This window comes from Chiroxiphia lanceolata, chromosome Z (genome assembly GCF_009829145.1).
Source record: "Chiroxiphia lanceolata isolate bChiLan1 chromosome Z, bChiLan1.pri, whole genome shotgun sequence".
NCBI classification, from domain to species: Eukaryota; Metazoa; Chordata; class Aves; order Passeriformes; family Pipridae; genus Chiroxiphia; species Chiroxiphia lanceolata.
Window position 1 is genome coordinate 30,853,139 of NC_045671.1, and position 19,024 is coordinate 30,872,162.

Sequence of the window (19,024 nt, forward strand, 5' to 3'; positions counted from 1 at the left end):
ACAAGTTAGACACCTTCTTATAAGGAAGATGTTCATATTACATGATTATGACATTATAAAAATTGCTCTATCATAAAATGTCTCTCCATGTCTGTTGTCATGTACTGGAGACTAATTAGAGAGAGTCTACTTCCCTGCACACAGAGACCCTGAGATGTCAAAGGGTCAAAAGTTAATACAGTGAAGATGATTTGAGTACAGCTCTATCAATGCTGTTTCTCACTGGTTTTATTATCATGCCACTCATGGGCTCAAGGCTTAAAAATAAACTGGAGCTCAGATGCTTGATCTACTGCATGAACAGTGAAAACTGTTTATGACTTTAGCCACTTACTCACTGCACCTCTGTTTTCACACAGAAGGGTGGACCCAACTACACGCAGAGCCCAGCTGAGGCAGGTCCTGGCCAAGTTCTTCTTACTTCTAGACTACAAGCACTTTCAGAACAACAAAAACAACCCTGCAGCTGGGCTGCACTGGTGTCATTTACAAGACCATGGGATGAAGGAACATATGTACCAGAAGTACCTATCTCAGGGAATATTCTCGCTCTTTTAGTGTACATTAATAATAAAGGCAGTCAGGAGCATTCTGCTTCCCATCTTTTCACATAAAACTGAAATTTGGATACGTTTTTCCTCAAAATTTCATATCCCTCCACAGAAAACGCTGATTAAAAAATCTGCTGGTTTTTGGGGTTTCTTTCTTGAAGGGGAAAACAACACATCCTAGTTAACATGCCACACCTTTGGTGCTAATTTCCCACTGCTGAACTTCCATTTTGGGACTGAATTTTATTGCCATGGAATACCTGGGTTAAAGCAATATCTAACGAAAAAGATTGAATGCTCATTGCTCTTCTGCTTGCACACTAAAACACTGTAGGCAGTTTAGGCCAGCCATTCTCTTTTGCCCTCTAGGTAGAAGAGTAATATGGTGGTTTGGTGCGGGTCAGAGACACCCTTACAAAATTGCTGGTTTAAACAGGAAAATCACTCAGCTTCTTTAACAGAAACTCAACTCTGAGGTGGAAGGGGAATAAAGCAAAATCCCTTTGCTATTTAAGGCTGTAGCTAGGCTCCCAGGGATGCTATGCAGTACAGTTCCTATCAGGGGAAGAGACACTATGAAATACGCCTTTTCTTGTACCTGCTGCCAGTTTGGGAAGTTTTAGAGGGTTGGTTTGCACAAGATATTCCTGCTAAAGTAATTCTCAGGCTGGAAGCACAAGTCAAAGGATCTGAATGCACAGTGTAATATCAACCTGCTCTGCTCTACTTTACTGTTTTATCAGCTGCAGAAAGCACTGAGACCCTTGCAGGGAAAGCACAACAGAAAAACAATATATATCTACTGCAAGCCCTTGGTATTCAACCCAAATTCCCATCGTAGCTTGTTCCTAAACCGTGATCTGCTTGTTTCTTAAAGTTACAGTTCAATCTGTTCAAGCCCACTGCCTCCTGACTGCTCTCCAGGTGACAGCACTGTTTGTTATGAGAACAGGCTCTCCCGCCCGCCCGGTTCACTGTGCCACATGTGCAGCCTGAGGCCATGGAGCAGAAGGATCACTTACTGTGTATCCCGTGATAGTGCTCGCGTGCTGCTTTGGCATCTTCCATTGCACGCTGAACGCTGTGCAGTTCAGTGAATCCAGCAGTATATTGAGAGGAGGCCCCAGCCTATCTGCTGAAAACAAAACAGCATTGTATAAGTAGCCACAGGACAAAAAACCCTCTCCTTTAGCTACCGGGCAGGTATAGATTTGAAGAATCCATATGCTGCCCCTCATTCCAAACTATCAAACACAGCCCACTACTCAGATTTAACTTGGGTGCCCCTTTTCCCTTTCCACCTCTGCCTTACAAGGTGGCAGTGGAATACCAGGAAAGAGGGAGCAAAGGGGGACATCTCCTTTTCCCACTGGAAAAGCTGTTGATCAGCTCAGGAGCACTCAGTGCCTCAAGCAATGCCATTGAGCAACTCTTAGGCTTTTAAATGTATTCCTGAGATGCTGGATACTACCCAGGACCAAAAGACAGGGACATTCACACATCCATCCTGTTTGTACAGCCTGTGGCACAGGTTCAGCCTGCTGGGAAAGTCTCCCAGGAATGGTCTGGAGGACAGCACAGCTCATGAACCACACCAGTATGGATATCTTTGGGGAAGGAAAGGAGTTCAATGGTATGGATGAGAATCAAATCCTGCCACGTTCCCTGGGCCCCTACCCATTTTCTTCATTACCACAGCTTAGTCCCATGGATTCCTGCTTGTTCCTGGGGCTCTGAGCACAGCAGAGTGCTACCTCTTGTGCTCACCTCCTGCCCTGCACTCAGCAGTAGCTGGAACCATGCACTACCAAGTACCATGTGCAAATGAAAGGAGAGGTAGAGATGAGCAGCCAGGGCTGGGGTATCACTGTCCACTTAAGAAACATTTCACATTCAGGAAACACCTTTCCAATCTTCACAACACTCAGGGAGACAGATTGACATCACACATCATTAGTAATAATGAAGAAAGAATACCCCCTAAATATTCACTCTTAACATACATTCATGGCATCCTTGTATTACTTTCTGGGGAAGTTCTATGAGACAAGTTTCCTGGAAGGCATAGTTGCCAAAAAAACAAATTTTAACCAGCAATGACAAACAGTCATGTAAGGGAGGCTTCAAATTCATATTCTGAATGCACTTTAGGCCAATAAAATTATTTACTGAAAGTATTTGGTGAATAATTTGAAACAACAAATAAATTTGAACAAAATGAAATCCATTTGCAGACTATCTGCAAACAGAGAGGCAACATCTGTTAAATAAGGAGCCATGTCATGAATTATTCACTCAGCTCTAGAAAACACTACTATCTCCAGGTTGCAGCTGATGAAAGAGACACCGAGAGCCAAACACTGACCTCAGTTACACTGGCCTATAAATTGTTACTGGAGGAGTAAATACAAAGCCTTGGCCTAAGACAGGGAAAATAAGAGCAAGGAGTCAGAGAGACCTATATTTCTATCCTCCTTGTTTAATTAACCCTAGAATTTAGAGAAAACTCTGTAGAAGTTAGAAATTTCCCTAGCACAACAAGGGCAGTAGCAGGTTGCGTGTTTGGGAACCAGGTGTAAGCACTGTATCCAAAAGCAGCCTCAAACGAAGCTCAGCACTCACACACCACTGGCTCCTGCCCTCTCCGTGATAAAACTGTGCAAAAAGAAGGCACATGGCACTCCCCTTGTCAGGAAGAGGGCTGCCTCATGCCCAAGCCAGGAGCCAAGAGGAAAAGGAAGGCCTGTGGCATCCCCGCCCCATGCACAGACTTATTTCCTGGGGAGGACAGAGGGCAAGGCAGAGAGGAGTATCTCATGCAGTGTGGCAGCCCCACAGTCCTCTGGTGTCACCGCTCCTGCCCTGACAGCCTAGCAATGTGCATTGGGGCATTCAGAGTCACTGCTGGTTGTCAAGAGTCTGAATTTCACAAAACCAGGCAGAAAGTAAAAAACATCCATTTTTGGACTGAACTTTCCCTTTGCAACCACAGCAAAGTGACTGCAGGATCTGTCACAAGCAATGTTTATGGCACTGAGCTGCAGGAGGTGTCATGGCTTTTGAACAACTCTGCTGCAATACCATATCAAAGTGGTTTGCAGCTGATCACAACTGCTGCAACATATATTGCTGCTTTACTGACAAACTGTTTTGAGATAAATATGAGCTTCATGTATTTTGCATGATTTTACAGAGCATCATGTATTAGGCACACTAGAAACAGATACTGAAACTGGTCTAAATATTTATGTCTTTATGTCAAATGTCATGTTTAGACTATTAAAAATAAAAATAGTTTCCAAGGGTAAACTCTTTGGGTATTTGTACCCAAAGAGTTCAGGTCAAATCTCTTCTCAAAACTCAGCACAAAATCTCTTAACCTGGTAGCACCACTCACAGTGCAAAACTACAACAGAGCATACTCCCTTCTGCAGCCCACTGGATTGGGAATCTGCAAGCAAGGGAGGTGTGACATATTCACTGCTTGCACATATTCTGAAAATCTGCCTCAGTGATGATCCCCTCTGCCAATGTGCTCTGCGGTTTGGTCTGATGAATACCTCAGAAGGCATGGAGATTTGCTCTAATCATAAAGAATAAGGAATCAATGTATATAAAAAGACAAGTAAACACATTTTGTACAAACACCGTTGTTCTCCTTTCTGGCCCATCAGGCACAGAAATTTCAATATTGTCCAAAATGCTTTGATGGTAATGGAAGCAATGATTCCTATCCCACGTAAAGAAGGCATTAACTAAGGGGGAGCACTGTTACACATATTATGACTATACATTATGAAAGTATATCAAATACAAGAAATTAGTGAGGATTTGGCTGTAGATAAACAATGCTGAGCTGACAATATTGTGTTTACTTTTCTGCTTACAGCTATTTTTCTTCTTCGCTTATACATCTTTGGCTCTGTACTTCTAAAAATGTGCAAAAACTGCTAAACCGGTAAAGAAGTCACCAAACAAGCTCTCCAAGTAAGCTGAAGAATACATGAGCCCTTTCCCTCAGACGAAGTAAATTTCACCATTTCCAAATAATGACCATTATTTAACTTTTTGCTTCACAAAAACAATTCAAACTAAAGATGGTAAAAAAGCTTATCCCATTTCAATACAAGTATTGCTTCCATTGTGGCTCCCTTTGCTACATACAACAGCCTCTGTCCACATATTAAGTGCCTCCTGGGAATGGTCCCCAGCCTGGGCCAGTCAATGATGCTATTCTTTACTGTGGTGAATTAAGCAATCTCTTCAGCCTGATCTTTTCCTTCAACTACTGCAAGAAAACTGCTTATGTGGACACAGGCAAGCTTCTTCCTTCCAGTCATGGTCTGAGCCCAAAGTCTTACTACAGTGATGAACAATTATGAGAAAGAAACCCAACTTCAAAAAAAAAAAAAAAAAAAAATTTCTTAATGTTCACAAGCTTCACATCTGAAGTGCTTTGGATGAGTTGGATAAAACTCATCTTTACTGTTTTACAGTGTACTAATAGTACTACTATTCTAGAGTAAACTTCAAAACTGATTTAAATTTTAAATTAGGTTAAAATAATAGTGACAGAATACAGATTTTTTTAGAAGTAGTGAAGAATGTAATATCTGGAAGGATTGGTGTTAGACATTTTTCTTTTAGAATTTTAACTATATTTTGCATTTTATCTTTTCTTTTTAGATGTATTTGCTGTTTCAAGGCCTGCAGGTAATCACAGATACTTACACATCATGAAATAATATGCAAATAATTCACTCATGCACTCCTCATGCAATAATATGGTAATACATTTCAGGGAAAACAGATGGTTTATCTTTAGTAGTTTGTGGGCTGGAAAACCAAAATCTTTATACTACATTTTCTGTACTACTGCTAATGATAAGGCACAGGCCAATTAAAGGAGATAAGCATTTCACTATTTTACTTTTAAATCTCTCTGAGTAACAGCTAAGACATACTGACTGAAGTACTCCTTACTTTCCAGGTTGGTGTGTCTCCTATTTGTGTTCCATGAAACATGAGAAATTTGTTGATAAAATGCCAGCTATCACTACTAACATGTCACAGTGTGAAGAAAAAGGAATAAAAAGACCTCATGAAAAATAATTCAAATACATTTAAACTGAAGTTTTCAGAACAAAGGATTTTCCAGAAATATCCTTGAATTTCTTCTGTTTGAAACATTATTTCATTGCATTCACCAATTCATAAAACCCCCAAGTTTTACTGAAATAACATTTTATCATTGTAATAGCACCTTTCCAGGAAAACAGCTTGCCCATTCCTAGAAGTGAAACAAAGTACATTATGGTCCACTCTCCCTCACTGAAATATTGGTGAAATCCTTGTTTATAAAACAATAAACAGCAATAAGGTCTTTTCTTGTTTCCCTTCATTTTACAGATAGAACAAGGTCATGCAAACACCAGAGTGGAAGGAAGACAGTATGACAAACTGAAAAGGTCAGGAAATTCTAAATGAAAAAAAATGTGCCATTTTTATATTTCTTTGAAGCATTTTCCAGCTCCCACTGCCCAGCAGCAGTACGTAAGAGAGCAAGAATCTCGCAGCCACAATAACTACAAAGGACAATGACTTGAAACCGGAAAATCTCAGCCAGTCTCTCCTGGTTCTGCACCCAGAGTAGCGACATCAACACCAAAAAAAACCAACAACAAAAATGGGAAAACCCTGATGGTCGTTCCTCTGAATGAGTTGCCTCTGACTGCATCAGATCCTGACAAAAGGAAATCCACTGGATCACCTGCACGTTGCCACACTGAATACCAGTGCAGAGAGGGCAGGTAACATGGGCCTGTAAAGGCATCATGGGTTTTGACCCAGACCACAGTGCACAAATCTTTGGAGAGACTAACCCAACCTTCATTAGTCCTTTAAAAATACTGAAAAAAAACCCCACAATGAAAAAACGCCCTCAACTTTATAACAGTAACAGGCTTGGACCCACGTGATGTTTTTCTGATGTGTGGCTTATCTGCCACAGGTACATCTGAGGTGACAGTCATCAGGGGTTTTATAGGCTAAGGAAGGGGAATGAAGGAGACAAAGCTCAGCACTTAAGCTACAGTGTAACACAGCAAATCTCATTAACTACAAACAGCCACAATGTCACTGGTGACTTCGTCGCAGCTTTTCCTGCTTTGCCTTGGCCCTGCAGGTCACGGAACAGAAAGACAGCAGTGGGAAGCCCTGATTCCCTCCCTACCCTCCTCCCTGGAGCAGAGGTCTGCTCCTGGGAAGGCTCCAACTCTGCAGAGAAGGGAAGAGAGGAAGTGAGCTCTGCACAGTGCACAGTGATTTCTAGGACTGAGAACGAAAAGCAGAAACTGCTTTCTCAAAAAAAAAATCAAGAAACAGATATAAAAAAAACTTCTTTGGATGGTTACACACTGGAATCACTTTTGGGGAATTCCTGGTGCTGAAGGCTATAAAAAGCAGGGGACATCATATCTCTGAGCAAAGGTCTAGTTTATACCTAGTTTATACCTGTCTTGTCAAGAGGAACACAATCAGGAGCCAGTTTGATTAACACAAATGCAAACTTGCATATACTGTACCTGCATCTGAGACAACTTGGTGAAATATTTCACCTGATGGAAGCATTTTCCGCTTCCAGAGTAAATGAAAGGGTTGTAAAAAGCCTCACCAAGACACTCCACCTGCATAATCTCAGGTGCCTTTCTGGAAGTCTGAGTCAAAATCTAGTGCTCAGTCCCTTAAAATCCGGCTTGTGCTTTGGTTGCCAAAGCCGCAGAGCTGGGGCATGGCTGCCATAATTCTTGACATTTCTGCAGCACCTTGGCCTGGCAGAGGAAAATGGTAGCCAGGCTCCCATTCCTGGAGAAGGGGTGGCACTGAAGCTCACCTCACAGTACTCCAGCCTACTGACTGCTTGAATGCAAAGTTCAACATTTTTCCTGGCTTGGGATTTCCTGGCTGGGCTCTGTCATGTCCTGTCCCTGTGGATGTGTCCATGACTGGTGGGCTGCACTTAGCCCTGCCTGCTGCCAGTACCCTGCCTGTCCTGCCATTGCCTGCCCTCTTAGTGGCTGCTTCACCAGTTTTCAAATAACTTTTTAAAAAAGTGTCTCAGAGGGTTAAGTGCCAGAAGGTAGCTGAAATCAAGCAACAGGATGACATCTTGTCTGTGCAACAGACTTTAATAATCAGTGGGACAGGCTGCTTAAGAACCAGCATGCCAACAGCTTATCCTGGCATTCCCTCCCACCCTGTCTTCCTCCACAGTTTTCTATACCTGGACTACACTGTGAGCATCCATCATTTAAGAGGCCACTCAGCAGAGGGGCAGCAGAAAGCAGCTTTCCACCCAGGCAGCCCCATGGGTTTGCACAGGCTGCCTGAGGTGAGCACAGGGGAAACTGCATCTGAAAATCAGATGTGCAGTTCCATCCTTCCTCTGGGCAAAAGCAGCCGCTCACTGCCAGTGGCCAGGGGAAGGTCTCATCCCTTTCCCTTTGCAACCTCCCCATTCCTCCATCCCTCTTCCTCCAGGCATTTCTCTCCACCTTCCTATCCCAGGGCTTCTCCCTTCCTCTTGGCACTGATTTGAGCCATGTGACAGAATTCAACCCATTTCCACCATAAAAAAAAAAATAATAAGAGAAGAAAGCTGTTCTCTTTTATCTCGTGGTTATGCACCTGAGGTGCTAGGAAGCACTACCACCACAGGAGCTCCAGAAAGCATGGCACTCTGAAAACAATTCAAAGCAGAAAGAGGAAAACACTGACAAAGTTGTTCAAACAGTGCTTGAAGTTCATGATTGAGTCTTAGGCATTGTTGGTGAAAATAAACTACTAAGCAGGAATTTCACTGAAGTGAAATGAAATGATAAAAATAAGGATAAAAGACAGTCTGCTGCATTTTCTGAGCATTTATAACACGGTACAATATATAAGAGAACCATACATGAAAGACTTTGTATTTATTATCAAAAAATACAGTTTCATTATATAGATAAAAATATATCTATAAATAAGAAGGCCAGTTAAACTGAAAAATGTCAAATAAATAACTTGAAAATTTCTTTTACCGTCTAACCTTTTACAGTATCACTTAAGGATGTACTTTTCAAGTGTTTGCTATCCAAAGCTTATTATCTTTAACAGGAATCTTGGCAGAATTGTTCACGATACTTGAAAAATGTTCTCCTAGATGTCCCTTAATCTGTTTGCTTTATCTACTACATATTTCTCTCTTGCTGAAATTCAGAACAAAACAGCTCTAGAAGAAATAGCTTTCTTAGTACAAGAAACAAAATGCAACAGGATCTTCCTGAAAAGTGGTCAGATAGAAAAAAATTACAATCACACACACTTTACAGACACACATGCAAAAAGATTAAAGTACAAAGAGGACAAAGCTGACCATGTGACAAGCAACAAATGTGCAGGGTGAGGACTAGACATGTAGCATCGTGGTTTCCCACAATCCCTCCAAATCCTGAGTGATTGTTTTGAACCTCTTTACTCATTACTCACAAACTATCTGGTCATGCACCAGAAAGGATCACAAAATAAATGTGCAGGTTTGTTATACCCAAGTTTCTGGCACAGGCCTCATACAGCTACAGAAGACAAAGAGTAGCAACCTCCCACCAAACATCTTTGTACCAATCAAAACTCCAGCAAACACCCATTTCCCTGTAGAAAGCAGAGTAGTTTGTCCAGTTGGTGTTTCCAGTCCATGACAGGATGAAAGACAGCCCAAAGGAAGCTGAACGTGAGACCAGAAACAGACATTTTCAAGAGATTCTTGTGACACACTGAAAAATCGCAGAGGGGCTGAGGCTAGAAGGCACTTCTGGAGATCACCTAGTCCAAACCCCTGCTCAGAGCAGGCTCAGTTGAAGAAGGTTGCCCAAGACTTTGCCTAATGGGATTTCAATATCTCCAAGGACAGAGACTTCACAACATCTCAGGGTAAATGCTCAGTCACCCTCACAGTAAAAAAAAGTATTTTCTTATATTTAAATTGAATTTCCTGCTTTCACTTGAGCATTTCTTCCAGTTCTGTCATAGGGCACCACTGAGAAAAGCCTGGCTCCATCTTCATTACTCCAACCAACAGCTATAAATATTTTTAAGATCCCCACAAGTATCTTACTCCCAAAACCGAACTATTCTTCTCAGCTTCTCCCCACTTATTCATCTTTGTGGCTCTTTGTCAGACTTGTTGCAGTATATCCATGTCTCCTGTTTTACTGGGAAGCCCAGAATTGGACCCAGTACTGCAGATGTGTCCCCCTCATAGAGAGGAAGGATCACCTCGCTTGACCTCCAGGCAACATTCCTCCTAATGGAGAAGTGCAAGAGCACATCCACAAAGGCTGCCACTGCACAGTGACCCTAACCTGACAGGAGAAACCTGCTCAATGGCAACTGAAGTTTTATTAAAAGCTGCTGAAGGCCAGATTAGGGAGGAAATCCAGCATCTTCTCAAGGAGCAGGAAATCCTTCTCCAACACAGTTCCTCCATAAGAAATGGGACAATTTCAGTACCTTCTGCAGTCAGCAAGTGTCTCCATTCACCAGCACTAACAGTAAAAACCAGAGGAAGTTCTTTGTCTCTACTAAGTGACTGAAGTAGATGTGTTTTTTAAACCTGAATCCCTGCACTAATTTAATGTAGGATGTGGCTGTGTATCCAGAAAACCAGTAACAAGCAGCAGGATGTGAAAGCTGGGAGAATGACAGGAAAGGACAAAACCGTTTTCACTGCAAGAGACAATGGGAGATGGAAATATATCACAGCATAAAGAATAAAAATATGTAGGGAAAAAAATAGCACAAGACCCAGACACAGTTTTGACATCTACAAAGCTAGTGTCTAATGCTCCCTAATTCTCTCAAAGCATTCCCTGTTCCACTGGCACCCTGTTTTCTGCAGCCCAAGAAACGTTTTGGCCCAAACCTCTACCAGGGCTATCTCACGCAAGCCATGCCCTTCTCTTGCAATCAGCTGATTCAAACAGCTTACTTTTTCCACCTTTAAACTCATTTTAGTTGCTGTCTATTCCTTTCTCCAGAAGTGCCTGAAAGAACTGCTTATATTCTGCAGGTTTCTTCTTCTATCCTATGATCTTACAACATTGCAAGTGTAAATGGCTGGAAGGCACCAATCACACTACTGAGTGAGTCATTTCACACACACATGGACAGAGTCACAACTCTTGGCTGCATAAATCAACACATCACAGTGCTGCCACTATGACTGTTCATTAAGACGAGAACAGTAGCAACCTGCACACAACAGGTTCATGTGGGCATGAGAACATCATGAAATGGGAACAGAAACTAAAAATGCCAGCAGAATGCTGGCCTCCAGGTATGGCTGGAGTATCAGCTGCAACACCAACATCTCTATAAACAGTCATTTTCATAAAATGTTTGCTTATTTTTAGAAACATGTTACCTTCTCCTGTAATTGTCTAGAAACCAGAACATGAAAAAGAGCTCACATTTCCGTTCCAAGGAACAAATTCTGGCTTCTGCTATGTCTAATTAAACCACAAAAGTTTTGGTCCTAGACACCTACTTTCCATCATTTGTAGTTTGACAGGTTTTGTTCAAGGTTTTTTTTCCTAAAATTATATTCTAGTTGAAATTTTTCATGCACGAAAGAATTAAACTTCAGTAAAATACTGTATAATTTTTGCCTTTAGGATTTTTTTCAGAAGATTTATGAGCCCAGCAACACAAAGTCAGTCTTGATTTAAAACTTTATATGTGTAACAATGCCTCTGACATATCAGAAGGATCAGAATGACTTTCTGTATTTGAAAGCAGTATGGTCAACATTCACAGGATGCCCCTTTCCCCTCATCTTAGAAAGATTCAAAGATTCAAAGTGCAAACTCTAAATGTAGGTATTGATATTTGACTCTGCCATGATTTTTACAGATACCAGCAATTTTAAATTACTTTTTAAATTGAGAGAGGTGGGAAGCATAACATGGCTTGGGAGTCTTCCATCTTCAAAGATCTTTCTGTATGAGTTAAACTAGACTGACTATATTCCAAGGACATGGGGAAACTCAGAACCGCTGAGTGTCTTCTCAGAAGGACTCTCTTAACATGACTGCTATCTGCACCATAATTAAAAAAGTATTTATTAACTATAAGGTTAATATATATATATTATATATATATATGTATAAGAATCTGCTGTCTACTCTCTCTTATACTGATCTGAATCGTGGGTCATCTACCTCCACCACCTGCGACTCCTAGAACATTTCCACCAATGCTGCCTCCATTCAATCCTAAACATCCACTGGTCAGATTATGTGAGCAATACATCTGTTCTAGAACAAGCAGCAGTCACAAGTATTGAGGCCATGTCGCTGAGAACACAGCTGCGATGGGCAGGACACGTCTCAAGGATGAAGGACCACCGCCTCCCCAAGATCTTGCTTTATGGTGAACTTGCCACCGGCTGCTGCAGGAGAGGAGCCCCGAAGAAAAGATACAAGGACTCCCTGAAACAACATCTCAGCCTTGGCCATATTGATCATCATAACTGGTCTACTCTGGCCTCCAATCGGGAGGCCTGGAGACACACCATCTGTAACGCTGCTGATGCTTTTGAGAAAGCACGCAGGATCACTCTCAAGGAGAAAAGACAATGTAGAAAGAGTCATGCCTTGCAGAATTTACCACCTAAGGAGTCTTTCTGCTGTGCCTTTTGCAACTGGACGTGTCTATCTCATATTGGCCTTTTTAGCCACCAGCGTGCTTGTAACAAACATGGGTAGAGCCCTTCCTAAATCTTCGTTCGCGAAGCCTGGCCATGAAAAATAAGAAACATACCCTATCACTACTTATTAACTACAAGGTTTATATATATAAAAATCACATTATTATATATATTATTATATTATATTATTAATTATATTATAATATATAATATATAATTATATTTTATATATATAGTGTACATATAAAATGATATAATATATCATACATATAATTATATTGTTATATATAATATATATAATTATATATATATTATATATATATATGTGTATATATATATATATATATATATATATAAGAAACACACCCTATCACTACTTGGGGATACACTCAGAAAGCCAGGTTCAGAATATGTTAGCACCTGCATATGGTTTATATCTTCTAGCTCTAAAAATTATCCAGGTTAATTCTGGCAATGCTTGAATGAAAGATCTTTTTAAGAAAACTAAGTCAATGCATTTTGACTATCCAACTGCAGGGTCAGCAAGCCACCAACACAACAAAGTGTTTCTCCCACGGCCCCATAGCTGTTCTCTTCCTTTTGAACAAATGGCTCCCTGTGCCAATATTGTGTGGATTCCTCTTTCATTAGAGGCCAATATACCGTTGACTTTTCTCAACGGTAATCCTTACTCCTGGGTGTAGTTACACTGCACTCGACAGAAGAACTGGCATGAATTTGATGTATTTCACATTATACACCTCTCACCTGCAGAGTTTTATGGATCATCACACAGTGTATCATTCTCTAGGCTATTTAGGTACCTTGTGATGAAGTTTTCCCCCTAAGCATGCAATTTGCAGTGGCTTAAGCCCCCCTGAAGCAGTTACTCTCAAAGATGAACTTGGCTGTGCTTGTTCTCAGCTCAGCAAGCCTAAAAGTCTGAAAAAAAAAAGTTCATCTTTTACTGTGGTTTGGATGTTCACGTTATATGAAATATAATAATTTGGTTTTCATATATAAGCATCTTCACTAAAAATAAAAAATAAAAGGAAATTAAATTTTGCCTAGCCCTACTCAAAATTGTTTCCTTTCAGTTGGAATTAGTTATGAAGAACAGTTTAGGAGTTTGTTTGGTTTTTGGGGTTTTTATTAGTTAGATCATTTGTTTGCACAGAAAACCATTACGAAATTTCGTTCAAGATCACACAGCTAACATAGTCTCCTGTACCTGTGGCTTAAAAAGTCTTTTGTTATGTGATCACAGAACACTAGTGCACATTCACCGATAAATATGGCCAAACTGTACACTCCATAATGAAATAACAGACTCTGCAAAGACCTATTCATGGCAATTTACTTAGATTTCAGGCATCTTTAATATCCTTTAATAACTTTTTAATATGAAAAACTTTCTTTGGCCATTTTAGGGTTTCACTTCCCTGTTGAAAACATTCTATCAGTCCTGTTTTGAGGACATGAAGCAGCAACATTAGGTACCTTTTTTTAATAAATTTTATTTTCTATAAGACCACATTAAAGGGCTAGAAACAGAATCGGGCACCAGTTTGAGTCCTAATGTAAACGTGATCCGAGGAACAGGAAAGACCCAAGTATACTCTTAGCTAATCGATGAGTTTGAGGGCATTGAAGGGAACTCATTCTCTGACATTTTTCATTTTAAGACATGGTACTCTTCTGCTGCTTCAGGTGTCTTTTGGATGACTGACACTCAGAATCCCTGCCATTAAGTTCGAGATGAGTCTGACTGTTGTGTGTGCTCCTCATAAGCTGTACACAGTACACAGTGCTGTGCTCTGTCTAGCCCAGTGTATCTGCGTATCTGCCAGAGAAAAAGAGGGTGGTTTTTTGTGCAAGGAACTCTGGAAGATATGGAGGCATCTACCTACATACTATCACTAAATTAAAGTCTAGTAACACTGATTAAAATTGGGGTAAAACTATGCTTATCCCAAGTCTTACCGCTGTCTAATGTGTCATGGTTGGAAAAGGATAAAAGCATAAAACCACTCTAATCCCATTTATAAAAATGAAAATCTGACCTCAGGAGGACTGGCAAACTCTTAAAGACAGTCTGTGATGGCCTCAGGGCAGAAAGATTTCCCAAGGATTGCCCCAGTGCCTTAACTCCAGAAAAACCACTCCTCTCCAAAGCATCACTGGGAACTCCAATATGTGGTATAGTACAATTCCACCAATATTTAAAATGTCTTGTCTTATTTTACCTTTCTGAATGCTGGTGAAAGTCTGAATAGTCATTTTAGATGGGGCATTGGGAAAATGGTACCCAAGAAAAACATTTACTGAATGTTTCCTTTTACAGAGGAAGATAGCAATTTCAGGATGGACAGGACACAACACGTTTTGCTGTGAGTGAGGCTAACTAAAACCAGAAAACATACTGGATTTACCAGAGTATGGACTCCAGAGCAAGAGCAAGTCCACCTAAAATGGGAATGACACATAATGTTGTGGTGCAACTTATACCCAAATGTGACAAATACATATATAATTAGTGCTTGGTTGATTTTATTGGTGTTGAAGACATCAGATATTTCTGAAACAATAAAAGATTGATATTAATCTTCCCTTGAATAAATTATTCACATCTTCTTTATTGGTTTTAGTTCACAGACACGCACTACCTCTGACAGCTCTGCAGCCCTCATGTTAGGAATCATTTAGCTTCAGACTCTTTCCTCTTCTCAGACACTTCATATTCAGCAGCAAATCAACCTTAGCCTTGCATGATTTACATGTGGGATTTATTACGACACTGAATTACAATTCACTCTACTGTTGCTCAAAAAAAATTGTAATATTTAAAAACCCAAGCAAGTACGTTCTTTCCCAAAGGTTGCTACATTTTTATATCTGTAGACCGAATTTCAAGGCAGTTTTACCTGTTTCAATACCTAAATATGGCTAGACTTTCAAAAGTGTTCTGTATCAAACAGCTCTTATTATAGTCAGATTTTCTAAAGAATTCAAGTATCGCAGTGCCAAGTTCTTTGGAAAAAAAAAATCATTTACTGTAGTGCTAACCAAGGTTCTCTGCTCTTTTCAAAATCTGGCCCTGATATTGAGTGCTATTCTCTTGTAAAGTCTTCAGACCTTACCCGATCTGATTCCTCCAGCACTTCCTCACAAAGCCAGTGATGTCTACCGGTATGGACATCTGGGAAATAGATACAAGCTGAATTCTTTGTTTATATTAGCTGGCAAGCATAATATATATATAAAACAAGCAGCATTCCTACGCATCAGATATGATTATTTTTACTCTCCATGCAGACCAACTTAACGGTTTTTATTATTCTACAGGGTGTTGGAACTTTTCACTCTGTTACTAAAAAAGCATCAATGCAATACAGTGCAACAACTTTATGCCATGAACATCCACAGGAAATCAGCTAATTGGTCAGCTCTTTCCCCTTTAATTCTTTGAAATCATACAACCATTAAAATTCAATATTATTGTGTTTACATTAGCAGCAGTGTAACATAGTGGGGGCTAGTTTTAGGGTCTCTAATCTTCAACCAGTTGAAACTTGAAAGAGAAATGGTGAAAACCTGTGTTTTTGCAGAAGGCAAAATCAAGAAAACAATGCGGAAGCAGCAGTAAGAGTGCCAGCTTCTGGGAATACAAGATATAGAGAATCCCAGGCTAATCTGCTCCCAGCTATGCTATTCACGACACAGTGTCTAAGGATTTGTTTTAAACCCTTCCCAAGAAGTCTGTCATCCTGTTTCCTTGTCTCCAGCAAATGTATTATGTAACTGTAAATAAATGTTCAAATGAGTTTAGCAGTCATCAGGATGTTTCATATTTGAGCACGACAGCCTTTTTCCCTGAAGATTAATTTAAGAACTTGCAATACTGACCATTTGACTATATATTTTTAACTTCACAAACAGATTTCTCAGTCAGCTGCTTTCTTGGGATTACAAAATCGATCTTTGTAAACTGAGCCCTGAGCTAAAACTTGGGAAAAATGGAGATGCATTTTACTATCTTTTTTCTTTCAAGTCACAGGACCTCCCAGTCAGTTCCTGTTATTGAATATGAACTCGTTTTATGACTTCTCTCTCAACATAACCTTTAGCTTTCATCTCAGATACAATTCCTGTAGAAGTCTCACTTCTGTTGCTACTAAAAGGGCAAAGTGAAAGAAAAAAATATCTTAAAGAACTTTTCACTATCTTATCTCTTCTTTATTCACTGATTGTGTGATTTTGGAGCTGTGAGTAAATGAAAGTTCCTTTCCACTCTTAACCATCCAGCATGTGATGTACTGCAGAAGAAGGAAGAGATATGAGTTACCTATGAGTTACTACACTTGTTCTCAGTGTTTTGATACCAACATTTCACAGTAAGGACTCAGCCATGGGGTTCTCAGAAACCTGCAATTACAATAGCCCTGGGCAGAATGCAGATGGGATTTAAATCATATAGTGTTGCACACAAACTGTCTGGGGGGTTTCCCTCTTCAAATCTTGCTACAAGTGGATATTCAAATGTTTGCACAAATTGTGGAAAAAATTGTTCCAAATAAAACTCATTACTTCTTATACAGCAAAAGAAGTAAAAATGGAATGATTGAATCAGCCAGTGAACCTGAAATATGTTATAAAAAGTGAACACAAAATGTGTACTAACAAAAGTAAACACAATATTAGCATACTAATTCATCTCCCTCACAATGCTACAATTAGTTTCCAGGCTTTAAACTGTTTTAATGCACTGAAATTCATTTTCCCCAGGTCTGTCATTCTGCTGTAACTAGGGGAAACAAATACATCAGTATGCTACAGTAGAGGAATATTTAAAAATATTTATAACTTTCCATCCACAACTTCATATATCCAGTTTTTTTAACACAAGCTACAAATCATCTCATTCACAACGACTGTCTGCCTAATTTCCTCAAGTACTTAATGGTAGCTATTATGCCAAGCAAGGATCATGGGACTAGATCCCTAAGAGACAAGGTCAGACCAGTAAAATTAGCCATCTGTCCAGTCAGGGTTTTAAGCTCAGGCTGTATTTAAGTATTAGTACTCCAACTGTACAGTCATTTGGTTTTTTTCTCTCAGAAGCAAGAGAATGCACAATAACGACTCTAAAAAACAGCAGTGCAAATCTTTAAACACTGTGGAATAAAGACAAAAAGGATCTGAAGCAACAAACACTTTGTGAGCTGAGGTAGAATTTACTAAACTTACTATATTTCCAATTGAACCAATCCCAGTGTACTCAGTGATAAAAGTCACAGCTGGCCTCAAAGACTCCACAGTCTTGAACATAGTTATCTTCTCTTAGCACTACGATTTTTTAAGCATGCAGAATGTCAAACTTTACCATGCACTGTGTCCCATCTCGCTGTTTACATTTTACCTCAGTGTTTCATACACTGCAGACTGTAAAAAGGCTGTAAAAGTTGCTCAGACTCCAAGTTTTAACTTTCAGCCACTAAGGACCACGAACAACCTCCTCAATCAATGCACAAACCGCCCCGACAGCCGTGAGAACACTCCCGCAGGACACGGGTAACGCTCAGACAGAAGCAGGATCAGGACCGCATCATGCTTGGTACAGAATAACTACATATTTGGACAAAATGATTGCTTTCCTAGTAATTTTCCTTTCACGTTTACTACTCCATGTCTTATGTTATTCGCTTGCCACACACATACATGTCACAGCCACAGCACAGCCTTGCCGACAGATCACCTCGGACCGGCTCAGACGTTCACCTGGATCCTGACTCTGCCCACGCAGCACCGCAGGTTACGGGATCCAGGGAAAAACTCCTTCCGCAGTAGCCTCAGTCCTGTCCTGGTCTGTAACTCGACCGAACTCACCGGCACTGGGTGCAAGACGCCAGAAGAAACGGATCGTACACCGATTCCGCAACTTCACGGCTCCCGGTGGCACACTCCCTGCCACTACCTTTGGGCATCCTCTCCTCGCCGTGAGTGGGCACAGCAGGGGCTCACAGGGCAGGGCGAGGAGCAGCGGACGCCCCGTCGGGCACCCGCTCACGGACGCGCTCCCCCAGACAGAGCCCGGCGGCCCGACCCGAGGCATTGCCCCGACACCGTCACCCTCCCGGCCCCCTGCCTCCGGCCAGGGGCAGCCCCTGTGCTAACGGGACCCGGCGCTTTGTCGGTGCGGGGCGGGCACCCTCCGTCCAGCGCTACCGCCCGCCCTACCTTGCCGGCGGGGGATGTTCCTGCGCGGCGCGGCCGCGCACCCAATGCACGAAGCCAGGAGCAGCAGCAGGGCGAGGCAGCGGCGGTGATAGCCGCCCGGCCCCTCCATGTGCGCCGCGTCCCCCCGCCCGAGCGGGGCGCTGGGGGTCGGTGGCCGCGGGCGAGGGGCGCCGCCGCCGCCGCGCGTCCCCTGCGGGCGGCGACCGGGCGGGGAGCCGGGCTGGAGCGGAGCGGATCGCAGGGCTGGTACTTGCGCCGGACAGGGACGGGGACGGACGGAAATGGAAGGGGGGAGGAGGCTGGGTCCGGCCCTTTGATGGGATTACGGCCGCCCGGCGCGGGGCACGGCGCGGCACCTCCCCCGCGTGGCGCCGCCCGGCCCAGCCCCGATGGAGGGGTCGGGGCGTCCCCTGCCGGGAGACCCCCGTGCCGCCGGGACCTCTCGGCTGGCCAGCCCTGCCCGCGGAGGGGGACAGCCAGGACCCACCCGTAG

The 19,024-nt window shown here is 41.9% G+C and overlaps 1 protein-coding gene across 1 annotated transcript in view; it reads right to left on the minus strand.

Annotated features, from left to right (window-relative positions):
- EGFLAM (EGF like, fibronectin type III and laminin G domains) overlaps positions 1 to 18,640 on the minus strand; it is a 75,223-nt gene extending 56,583 nt beyond the window's left edge. The window contains exons 1-2 of the mRNA XM_032676538.1: positions 18,532 to 18,640; positions 1,574 to 1,686 (exon numbers count right to left, since the gene is read on the minus strand). Coding sequence (XP_032532429.1) covers positions 1,574 to 1,686; positions 18,532 to 18,640 — 222 coding nt within the window. The remainder of the gene's footprint in view (positions 1 to 1,573; positions 1,687 to 18,531) is intronic.
- Between the last annotated feature and the right edge of the window lie 384 nt (positions 18,641 to 19,024).